We start from the raw sequence: 12,271 nt of genomic DNA, 5'->3' as shown, positions 1-12,271 counted from the left end.
TAAACTATTTAAAATAAAATAAATAATAGAAAAATGAATTATTTAAAAGGGCATATTAATTATTTTACTGTATAAAAAAAGCAAAGAGTCAATTATACCCTCACATCCAAGGATAAATGTGTTTTGTCGATAAAAAGTACCAATAAATAAAAAAGGTTATCCTTTCAGTTTCTTTTGATCCTAGCAACTTGACCCACAGAAGAACATCCACTAGCCAACGGGGACAATCTTTAATCAAAGCTTGGCGGGACTTGAAGAAATCTAGCTAAGGAACCCCATTTTATACAGAAAGCCATTCTCTGCCATTCATAAACCACCTGCTATTCACCAGGTTGAGGCACAAAATGGGTGATAACTTTTCTCCAATTTGCAGTACATAAATTTTAACATCATTAGCTTAATCTTCAGGACTTGACAAGGAACTTGGTCAGGCATGAAATTTGGCTGGCATACTAGCTTCCTAAACAGCCCAGGTCATGAAACAGAAGAGGTTAAAGGATGAAATTCGCAAAATTATTAGGAACAAGCAATTAAAGACGACATTGATGCCATCCTGCGGATAAAAAATGGTAACAAAATGATCTGGATCTTTAATTTCTTTCTGTAGCCAAGTGTGTGAAACAACTTCCAAGACTCGAAAGTCTGAACTACAACGATTCCTTTTCTTAAAGATCTCATCGCCCAGGCACATGACTTGCTCGGATAAAGAAAGCCAACACAGCCTTGTATCATCTAGCAGAGTAATATGGATAAAAAAAAAAAAAAACAGACCACGGAGAGATCAACTTGGTTGCAGGATATAGGATGGAAAAGGCTCAGCCATACTTTCTTAAATATATATATAGGAACAGAATAATAGATTTTTAATCGACAAATACAGGAGGTTATATATCGCATCAGGTACCAACAGCTTAAACTTCCTTGGATCTAAGATATAAAACAACATTGTCTAAAGCAACAAACAAAATCAGACACTGCACAAAAAGTTACGGATCGTTGGAGCTCAGGATCACTCCTTGGACTTCTTAGTTCACCTGCAAACAAACAACAAAGGGAACAGTTAACATATTGTGTTAAAACAAGAATATTTAGTCAAAGTATATACTATTGTAACATATATACTCACTCTGCTGCTTGAGAAGTAGCAGGAGGAGCCGCTACTGGTTTTTCGGTCACAGGGCCCTGTAAAAAATCACAATGAACAACATAAACATCCCATTTTATACAAATTGACAACTATGACCAAAGGTCTTTGATTGTTTTAGCACCTATACCAGGACCTTCCAGTATTTTCAGATTTCCACCTAAGAAAGTCTAACACCAATGCCATTATCATTCTATATCTAACTAATTTGATTCAACGTAAACTTGCTTTGACAAAAACAAATTGTGTTGGAAAACGTTATTGCTAGTTGAGATATATAATTGCCATATCTGACAGATACAAATTAAGGGTTCATTTTCCTTTCAACATGAAGGCATTGCCTTGTATGTCTTCGGAAAAAGCCCATGCCACCAAATGCACAGCGGTGGTGGTGACTCTTGTGATCATATTTTTCGAATCCAGTAGGAGGCCATGAGAAATGTTCTATTGGTGCCTCTGAATTGGAAGGAATTCAAAGACAAAGGAGAAATGATCTTAGAAGAATATCACCTCAATATTCAAAGAAAGTACAGTTTGCTAAACACAAAACATAAACACACTAAAGATGGATGAACATGGAAAATTAAGGAAAGCAAAACCACAAGATAAGTAAATAACAGACGAGGACTTTCCTCGAAGAAGACTGATGCCGAAAGAAATTGTGCACCCCATAAGCCCAATCAAAGGCAAGAGCCCATATTTCCTGCACATAAAAAGGGAAATCATTACCAGTACAGTTTTGCGGCCTGACACTAATCTAATCCTACACATGGGGAAGTCTAGAGTGTCAGCAATATCGTCCCAAAGCCGATGCTGGTTAGATCATGGTTAAAAGGTATTACCAACGTCAAATCCAATGCTGTTAAAGGCATGATGCAGGCAACGTAGCAATCCCATATATGTGACATGTGGCTGTGGGTATAAAATTCATCAGAGCATGCGCACATGCATTGACGGACTGAAATTGCTCAGTTAATAACTTATGCGAATCTTGAATGTGACCTACCAATGCGATTTTCACATATTTATGTTCAGGAGTTATGCACATATGAAATTTGTACTTTTATCTAAATTTTCAATCAAGACAGAACAAGGTAATCACTGAGAGCAAGAGAGAAAGGGAACAAACCCAATAGTGAGACGGTTTTTAGGGTCCCCAGTGGAATAGCCAGTGAAATAGAAAAACCGAGTGACAGTATAAATGGATCCAAGAGCAACACAAGCACAAGGATGCCTTATCCCTCCCAACACCATCAACAAAAAGAACACTGGCATCAGTTCCAGGGAATTCTGATGCCCTCTCTGCACCACAACCAAAAGAAAAAAACAAAAGAGGTTAAAATCCAAATTTCAGGAAACAGAAACAAGAAAAGAGAAGTAAGGGCAAGAGGACCTGAATACAGTTGAAAAGTTTGGCATCTTTGTTTTCTGATTCGATAGCATAAAGGGTTGGATAAGGGACGTTGTATTTCTTGCGAGCTTTGCCAACCTGGAATGCCATCCAGAAATTAAGAAAACAATAAGCAACAAGAACAAAAGCTACATTGCCAAATCCTCTAGGGAACATTTCAACTCCTGCCATGATGTCTGGTTTTGGAACTGAAAGAAACGGAACCCACTTCTCTTATACTCTAGTTCTGAGCTGTCGAGGTTGACCTTTTGAGTTTGTGTTTCTGCCTTTGTGGGTTTTTCTGAATTGTTCCTGCCTTTTTCTTCCAGGGAAGCCCACAAGAATAAGCTAGGCCATCATAATCTTTTTGAATAATTTGTCAAAACAGTTAACAGGCTAGTTCTGTCCTCTGGTTTGCCAAGCACATTGTTTTAAATCCCAAGTATTTTCACTTTTTATATTATGTTTTATAATCCGAGGTTTGTTTCTTTCTCAAGTTTTGTAAGTTTATCTAGAACTTTAAAAAAAAAAACAAAATTCACCAGTTACTTTTTCTTTCATCTCTTTCTAATCTAAAATCAGGTGGTATTTTCACCGAATCGTAAACCAAACTCACCTTCCAATGGATTAAAGGCAGATAATTCATAGAATTCGTAAAAGATGGTATTCAAAAGACTTGATCCTAGCAACTTGACCCACAGAGAACATCCACTAGCCAGCTGGGACAGACGTCAAGGACTAAATTAATCAAAGCTTGGCGGCACCCTACAGTACGATCGTTACTGATACGTTTTAAAAATACGTTGTAGCATACAAAAGCATTAGCTATTAAAGAAATATTTTTTTTAGACTTGTGACTCGATGTTAAAAATAAAAAAAGTTGAAAAAAAATTATATCAACATATTTTAAAGCAAAAACAACTATTGCGCCTGCTATACAAATCATGCGGGAAGTCTGCCTAAGGAACCCTGTTACATACAAAAGCCATTCGAAAACAACATGCTGTTGCTGTCCACCAGCTTGCCGTAGGATGGCTGATAACTTTTCTCCAAGTGGGAGTTCAAATTTTAACACCATTAGTGTAATTTTCAAGACATAACAGGAAACTTGGCCAGAAATGAAATTAAGATGACATGCGAACTTCCTGAACCGTCTAGGTCATGAAACAAAAGAGGAGAAAGGATGGACCTGGCAAAACCATTAGGAACAAGCAATTGCAGATAATAATGATGCCATCTGGTAGACAGAAGACCGTAACAAAAATAATCTGGATGCTATTCTTAAGGCGATCTTTAATTTATTTCTATAAACAGGTGCGAAACTACTACTTAGATTCAAAAATCTAAAGCTACACTGATACATTTTCTCAAAGATCGATGAGCACACAACCTACTCGGAGCGAGAAAGCCCAAGAACATGCTCATCGAGCAAACTTAATTTGAAGAAAGAAACGTACAGCAAAAAAAAAAAAAAAATTCATGATCCTAGAAACAGCTACACCTAGAATTTTTATCCATCTCATTCTTCAAAGAAAAGCTCTAAGAAATAACGAATAGTTACTCTTTTGGCATCATAAAATTACTCAACAGCCAACACAGCCTCGTATCATCTAAGAAGATAAAAAGGATTTAAAATACACGCCACAGAGAGCTCAAAATGGTTGCAGGATATAGGATTTTAATGGCTCTTGAAAGATTGAAAGAGGCTCAGCAGAAATAACAAACATCAAAACTGTGGTAAGCACAAAATAATTGATTTTTAATCGACAAAAACAGGAGTTACATATCGCATCAAGTACCAACAGCTTAAAATTCCTTCGATCTAAGGCATAAAACAACATTGTCAAAAGCAACAAACAAAATCAGACACTAAGCAAAAAGTTACAAATCGTTGGAGCTCAGGATCACTTCTTGGACTTCTTAGTTCCCCTGCAAACAAAACAACATATGGAACAGTTAACTTATTGGATTAAAACAAAGAATATTTAGTTAAAGACTCAGAAGTATATACTACTGTAATACATATACTCACTCTGTTGGTTGAGAAGCAGCAGGTGGTGCAGCTACTGGTTTTCAGCCCCAGGTCCCTGTAAATAATTACAATGTACAACATCAGCATCCCATTTTATACAAAATTTCCTGACATCTATGTTAAACTCTGGCTAAAAGCATACTTAGACCAATCTAATATAACACAGTATCATTAAAGTCATGCTCTGTGACTGTAAGGACATCCACGTGCCACACGAGGCTTGAGGCACACACCAAATTGAGATGGACATGAAAGACAAGGACAGAAGGTCAAAAGTTTCAACATGCACAATTCATAACACCTACTAGGTAATTTATAGTTTCAGATGCCGGTTGATAGTGGATAATAATTGCTTTTCATTGTTTTTTATCCTTAAAAATACATCGTAATAATATATTTTTTATATTTTTTAAAATTCATTTTTTATACAAGAACATCAAAACAATCTAAAAATACATTTTTTTTTTCAGAAACATTTTTAAAATACATAGCTCATCATTATTGAAACATGATTGATAAGCTGAGCAATTCCACATCATCAACCACCAACAATCGGCTTTTCAAATAAATAATTCAACAATGAAGTGTTCATTAGCAGCAAGCGACTACAAATCTTACATTGGCCAAACGTTCTTCCCTCCTGGCAAATTTCCTCTCCCTGCTGGCCTTGTTCTTTGCCCTCTTGGCCTCAAATTGGTCAGCCAGGGTCTTTTCCCTAGCTTTCTCAGCCTTCGATTTGTGGATGCTCTCCATTAGAACCCTCTTGTTCTTGAACACATTACCCTTCACCTTCATGTACATGTCATGGTACATATGCTTGTCAATCTTTTTAGACTCGCGATACTTGCGGAGCAGACGCCTTAGAACACGCATCCTCCTCATCCAGAGAACCTTTGTTGGCAGCCTAGCTTCCCTGGTACCTTTTCGCTTACCTAAAGTGGTACAAACAGCTTGAAATTTAACACATTCTTGGACATAACCAAAATTACATGGAATTAACTGCCAGTTCATCCAATTACTCTTGCATAAACAAAAACAAAAGTGCCCGAGCACAAGTAAACTTGAAAATCGTTCATTCGTAAAATATAGTAATATACCATAGCCAGAGTGTCGTCCCTTCCTCTTTGCTTCATTCATTCGTCGAGCACGAGACCGAGAGTGAATCTTGGTCGGCTTCCTGATAATGAAGCCATCCTTGACAAGCTTCCTTATGTTCTGGCCTGTATTATTGCAAATACCATCAACACAAACTACATCACTACAACAAAAAAACCAATCACTAACAAATTTTTGAAAACTATTTTCTTTCTATTTTCATTTTTCTTTTTAACAAAATTCCATTTCATAATAACACCAAAACAGAACTAAACAGAAACACAAAACTAATTATCAAAACTTAAACTTCGAAACCTTCATTTACTATAACTAAAATAAACCACGACAATTGATATATAATTCAACTCCCATAAGAAAACAGCTTGGAACCTTTATTTATTTATTTATTTTTTGCATAAAAGGGTCCTCAAACACACAAACAACTGACAGCCTTGCATTTCAATTTCATAAATTTTTTTAATAAAACCCCCCAAAGGAATTTGCTAAATTTACATTAAATTTACAACTCATTTTAACATCGCATGAAACAAAAAAAACCACAACCCCACTGAAAACTAAGCAAAATCCAGCAAGAAAAAAACAAGACGAAATGATAAAAGAGAGAAAGGTTATTGTTTTGATTACGTGAATTTGCCATGGAGATCTCATTGCCTTCATTTGGGTCAAGCCAAACTTTGCCTTTGCCACACTTTAGTACACTAGCAGCAAGCCGCTTTTGGAGTTTGAGGGAAACCATCTCCGCGTCTTCTTCGAGAGCTGTTGAAGCTGTGAGAGAGCGGATGAGGGCAGGACGTGTTTATCTCGGTATTTATACCATGGGAACTTCTGCTTCTAGGGTTTGCGGGTTGGGCTTTCAGTCTATGCTGGGTTATGGGCTGTGTGTCTGCTGAGATCATATTCATTAAACCGGTACAGATAAAAAAAAAAATCAATCCAAAATTAACTTAGTATTTGTTTTGCATTGCGGTTGCGTTTAGAGAAAAATCCTATTTATAAGTGTTTAATATTAATTATATTTTTATTGTTGTAGATGCCATTTAAAATTGAGAAATTGAGGCTGGAACTCAATTTCTTTAAAAAAAATTTGAATTTGTTTTTCATGAGAATGTGTTATCCTTTCTTCTTCATTAACAATGTAAATAATTAATCATTAAAAAAAGTCTCAAAACAACTTGAGAGGTTTATATCGTGTAGATCTAGAAAAATCCTCCTTTCGTCTTTATTTCTTTTTTTTTTTTCCTTTCCTTTTTTTTTTTTTTGCTGTATTTCTCTATCTTTACTATTTATATGCCGGAACGAGTTTGACTTAAATCAAAATGCATTGAATTGGGTCCAACCCAGTAAAATATAAAAAATCTAAAAATTTTCTCATATATTTTGTTTTATTCAAAAAACTAGTGTTTAACATTATTCAATAACACTGTATAATTATATTAGAAAAGGATCGCATGATGACGTAATATTTGCAGAATTTGATCTCAATCTCAATTTTATTCATGATTACATTTTATCTGATTTTATTGCAAGCTTAGAAAATCATGAAAACTATAGTCTTTGTTGGATGAATTTTGTATGTGATGATGTAAATAGTTTAATAAAACAATAAAAAATACTTTATATAAAGTATTATTTATTTTATGATGTAATAGCAGTAGTTAAATATATAATGTTTTAATTAAAAAATATCAATACTAATATATGTTTTATTTATTTATTTTATAATATCAATTTAAAAAATATTCTTAACCAAACACATTAAATTACTCTTTATTGAATCTCAATTCCAATTACAGTTTTAGCTAAATCTATATTTTATCAAATCAACTTTAACTAAAAATATTTTTTATAAAACAACCTTTTCAAATTATAACCATAAATGTTATCACAATTCCAAACACACCATTGGTTTATTAAACAACATCAAGTAGGTTAACTTCACCTAAACGTAGTTTGATTTAAATTTTTTTAAATAATATTATTTTAAAATACTATTATTTTAAATTGACATGTATTATTATTGAAGGCGTAGTAGTTTTCTTATGATATTGCCCTGTGTTTCATTAATGAAAAGAATGTACATATAGATTACAAAGAAACTAATTTACACCTAAACTTAAGGAGTCTGTTGCTAAATACAAGAACATTTGAATTTGAAATATGAAATGGTGATCTTAATCCTGATATGCCCCCTCAAGATAGGCCACGAGTTGAGAGGCCAATCTTGTCGTGCAAGTGCTGGAATTGGGAACGAGGTAGAGGCTTTGTAAGAAGGTCTGCAAGTTGGTCTGTTGAAGAAACATGAGCCACGCGTAGTTTACCAATTTGAACTTTTTCACGTAAAAAATGATAGTCAATAGCCACATGTTTCATCTTGGAATGAAAAACTGGATTTAAGCTTAACTGTGTGGCGCCAATATTATCACAGTAGATGACTGGTTTGGTGATCGGATCAATGTAAAGTTCAAACAATAGTGAACGAATCCAGCATAATTCAGCAGCTGTAGCAGCAACAGCTCGATGTTCGGCTTCAGTTGATGAACGAGCGATAATTTTTTGCTTTTTAGAACTCTAGGAGATAAGATTATTGCCAAGATAAACAAGGTTGGCACTAATGGAGGAGTAATCATCTTTGTTTCCGGCCTAGTCAGCATCAGAAAATGCATGAAGTGATATAGGGGAGTTGCTGTGGAGAAGAAGTCCAGTATTAATTGTGCCACAGAGGTAGCGCAGGATGCATTTAACAATTTGTCAATGTTCATTTGTTAGGGTATGCATGAACTAAGACATTCGGTTAACAGGAAATGACACATCTGGACGTGTAAGCGATAAGTATTGGAGGCTACCAACTATTGTTCTGTATTCAGTAGGATTGGCGAGAAGGGAACCAGAAGACAATGTAAGGGATGAGGAGTTGGTTGGCAATGGAGTAAGGACAAGTTTAGCTTGTTCTATGTTTTTTCTGGCAAGTAGTTCCTGTATGTATTGTCGCTGGGAGAAAAGAATACCATTGGGATGGGGAACAACTTCAACACCAAGAAAGTATGAGAGATTGCCAAGAATTTTTAGAGAAAACCTCTGAGCTAGACGAGTAACAAATTGAGACACAAGATCAGCATTGTTACCACTGAGGATAATATCATCAACGTACACTAAAAGATAAAAGATAAAGGCGGTTGGTGCCAGTTGCTCAAGTAAACAGCGAAGTGTCAGAATAAGAGTTTGTGAAACCAGCAGCCAGTAGAAATGATCGTAGTTCATGATACCATGCTCTTAGAGCTTGTTTAAGGCCGTAGATAGCTTTGTGTAGTTTGCATACATGGCTGAGATGATCAGAATCAATGAAGCCAGGTGGTTGAGCCATGAATATTGTTTCTAAAAGATTGCCTTGAAGGAAAGCATTATTGATATCCAGCTGACGAAGTGACCAACGGTTGGCGACAGCAAGACTAAGCACCAGACGAATTGTTGTTAGCTTTATAACTGGACTAAATGTTTCAAGGTAATCTACACCTGGTCGTTGATGAAAACCTTTTGCCACAAGACGAGCCTTATACCTGTCAACAGAGCCATTAGAATTCCTTTTAATACGAAATATCCATTTATAGCCTACAATATTGGTGGCTGTCGTGGGATAGATAAGTTCCCATGTGCCATTGCTAACAAGAGCATTATATTCAGTTGCAATAGCTTTTTCTCTAGTGTGGATCTTTGATAGCTTGTGTAATAGAAGTCGGCTCTTGAGGAGGTTAATGTTGCATAAAGATTCAGCTTCTGTATTGGTTTTATGATATGATTTCTGGCTTTGGTAATCATGGAATGGTTAGGGAGTTGGGCAGAAGTTGTTTGTGAGTCTTGGAAGGGAAGAGTTGTATTTACTGTAGGTTGGGAGATCAATGAAGAAGATGGAGAAGGATCAGCAGCAAGAGGCAATTATGGTGTATGTACTTCAGGAGTGCAAGAAGGCGGCTGTGCTGGAAGAGACATAGAAACTGTGAGAACAGGTGGAAACCAGGAGACAGCTAGTGTGTGAGATGGACAATGTGACAGGGATGTGAGACTGGTGCAGGGAAAAATTATTTCAACAAATTTTACATGACAAGAAACATAGGTTTTGGAAGTCTTAGGCTCAAAATAGAGATATGCACTTTATGATAATGAGCAACCAATGAAGACGCAGGGCTTGGATTTCGGTGCTAGCTTATGTGAGGAGTAAGGTCGAAGCCATGGATAACATAAGCAGCCAAAGCTTTTTAACTTAGAATAGTTTGGTGCAGTTTGGAAAATTAATTCAAAGGAGCTAGAGAACTGGAGTGTTTTGGTAGGCATTTTATTTATTAAATAGATAGCAGTACTGAATGCTTGAGGCCAAAAGAATAATAGAAAGGAGGCATGAGTGAGGAGTGCAAGACCTGTTTCGATAATGTGATGATATCGTCTTTCGGAGTAGCCATTCAATTCAGGTGTATGGGTATTGTGAGGTGAGTGATTCCAGATTTTGAAAGGAAGGTTTTGAGTGCAGAATACTCACCTCCATTATCAGAGTAGAGAGTGACAATTCATTGGTTAAAATAATTCTCAACAATAGATTTATAACTTCGGAAAACATCAAGAACCTCAGATTTTCGCGTTAGAGGATAAAACCAAAGATATTTGGTGAATTGATCGACAAATATGACGTAGTACTTGAAGCTATTAGAAGATGTTACTGGAGATGTCCAAACATCAGAAAATGTAATTTACAGAGGCTTTGTGGATACTAGAGTAGAAGTAGAGAATGACAATTTATGACTTTTATTGTAAAGACAAACATTACAGGTGAATTCTTTGGTGATATGAGAGGAGGATTCTAATTGATAATTAGACAAAATATGTTGTAAAATAGGTAATACTAGGTGTCCTAAACAATGATGTCAGTTGGTGCACGTAGTTTTGATGGTGGAGAAAGCTAAGATTGGTGTAGACATAGGGTTTGAAGCCGGCCATTCATACGTTCCATCCTTAGTGTTGCCTTGAAACAGAAATGCCCCTAATTGAAGATCCTTGACAAAGAACGAAGATAGTAAGAATTCTAGGGAAACATTGTTAGAATTGCAAAACTGATAGACAGAAATCAAGTTGCGTTTCATAGTTGGCACACAAAGGATATTAGACAATTTAAAAGTGGAGTAGGGAGAAGAAATGTTTGTAGAACCAGTGTGTGTAATTGAAAGACTAGTACCATCGGCAATCATAACATCATCATGGCCATTGTAAGGGGACTAAAGTGACAAATTGTTAAGATCTGCAGTCATATGGTGAGAGGCACCACTATCAAGCAGCCATGTTGGTTCAGTAGAGGCAGTTTTGTTCAGTAGAGGCAGTGTTGATGACAAAATTAGCTCGTAGCTGCCAAGAAGAGGTGGAATGTTGTGCTGAGGAATGCTTAGTAGCTAAAGACTGAATTGGGATTAGTTGGAAGGAGGGACATCGTTTGGTTGTGTGACCTTGAATGCCATAATTTTAGTAAAAATCATGATATGGTTTTGATGGAGGCCAATTTTGGTGATAAAGAGAGGTGTTGATTAATGAATGGGAAGGTCTGAAATGGGGGGAACACTACTGGTGAGAAGTGGTATATGAGGAACAAAAGGGACGAGGATTGTTGAAACGAGGAGCACGCCATGCAGAGGCTGTCTTTTGCATGGGATTGGCTGTAATGGGAAAGGAAGTAGCCATGGTATCTGTTGTTACATGTGCTTCAAACGAGAGAAGTTTTTCATGCAGCTCATCAAATGAGATGGTTGTGTCACGAGCTTGGATTGCATGAACGAGTTCCTTGTATTTATCTCCTAGGCCATTGAGAATTTTGTCAGTGAGATCTTCCGAATTGACTGGTGCACCTAGGATAGCAAGTTCATCAGTATATGCTTTAATGGAATGAAGAAACTTAGTGATGGTTTGGGTGTCTTTGGTTGGGTTTTTAAGTTTGTTCTTGACTTGTTGGATGTGACCACGAGAAGGTTTTGCATATGTGTTGGCAAGGATGTTCCATGCTTTCCTTGCAGTACCTGCACAGGCAATGAAAGGAATGATGATGGGAGAGAGAGAGAGCTGATGATGACATTTAGCAAAAGTTGATCCTGTCGAATCTAGAGTTTGTGAGAGGGATTTGGGAACGTGTGGTTGTTTGTAGTGATAGTGTTTGGAGGGTAGGGTATTGAACCATCAATATATCCAATAAGATCATACCCAATGAACAACGTTTCAAATTGAAGTTTCCAAGAGATGTAATTTATAGAAGTTAGTTTAAGAGGTATTTGAGCAATATTGGTATTGATGGTAATGAGAGAGACCTCACGGTGAATATCTGAGGAGTTGGTTGGGGTGGTCATGGTTTCGTGTCTAGGAAGTAAGAAAAATTTAGTATTGCTGAGACCGTTATTTAGCAAAAGAGAAGAGAGACTAATGAAGGAGAACCTTGGATTGCTCTGATACCATGAAGGCGTAGTAGTTTTCTTATGATATTGCCCTGTGTTTCATTAATGAAAAAAGTATACATATAGATTGCAGAGAAACTAATTTACACCTAAACTTAAGAAGTCTGTTACTA

The 12,271-nt window shown here is 36.3% G+C and overlaps 1 protein-coding gene and 1 pseudogene across 1 annotated transcript; both read right to left on the bottom strand.

Annotated features, from left to right (window-relative positions):
- Positions 1-845: 845 nt before the first annotated feature.
- On the bottom strand, positions 846-2,922 carry LOC105119668 (microsomal glutathione S-transferase 3-like). The gene is made up of 5 exons (XM_011017833.1): positions 2,538-2,922; positions 2,274-2,446; positions 1,777-1,847; positions 1,127-1,182; positions 846-1,034 (listed from the first exon to the last, which is right to left on the bottom strand). Exons 1-5 carry the CDS (start codon positions 2,724-2,726, stop codon positions 1,026-1,028), a joined length of 498 nt encoding a protein of 165 aa, XP_011016135.1. The 5' UTR covers positions 2,727-2,922; the 3' UTR covers positions 846-1,025.
- A 1,340-nt stretch (positions 2,923-4,262) lies between these two features.
- LOC105119667 (60S ribosomal protein L19-3-like) lies at positions 4,263-6,478 on the bottom strand (annotated as a pseudogene).
- Positions 6,479-12,271: the final 5,793 nt, after the last annotated feature.

The sequence above is a fragment of the Populus euphratica genome, unplaced genomic scaffold (assembly GCF_000495115.2).
Source record: "Populus euphratica unplaced genomic scaffold, PopEup_1.0 scaffold3298.1, whole genome shotgun sequence".
Classification (NCBI taxonomy): Eukaryota; Viridiplantae; Streptophyta; class Magnoliopsida; order Malpighiales; family Salicaceae; genus Populus; species Populus euphratica.
Note: the sequence above shows the minus strand (reverse complement) of the source record. Positions and strands in the feature narration are given on the sequence as shown.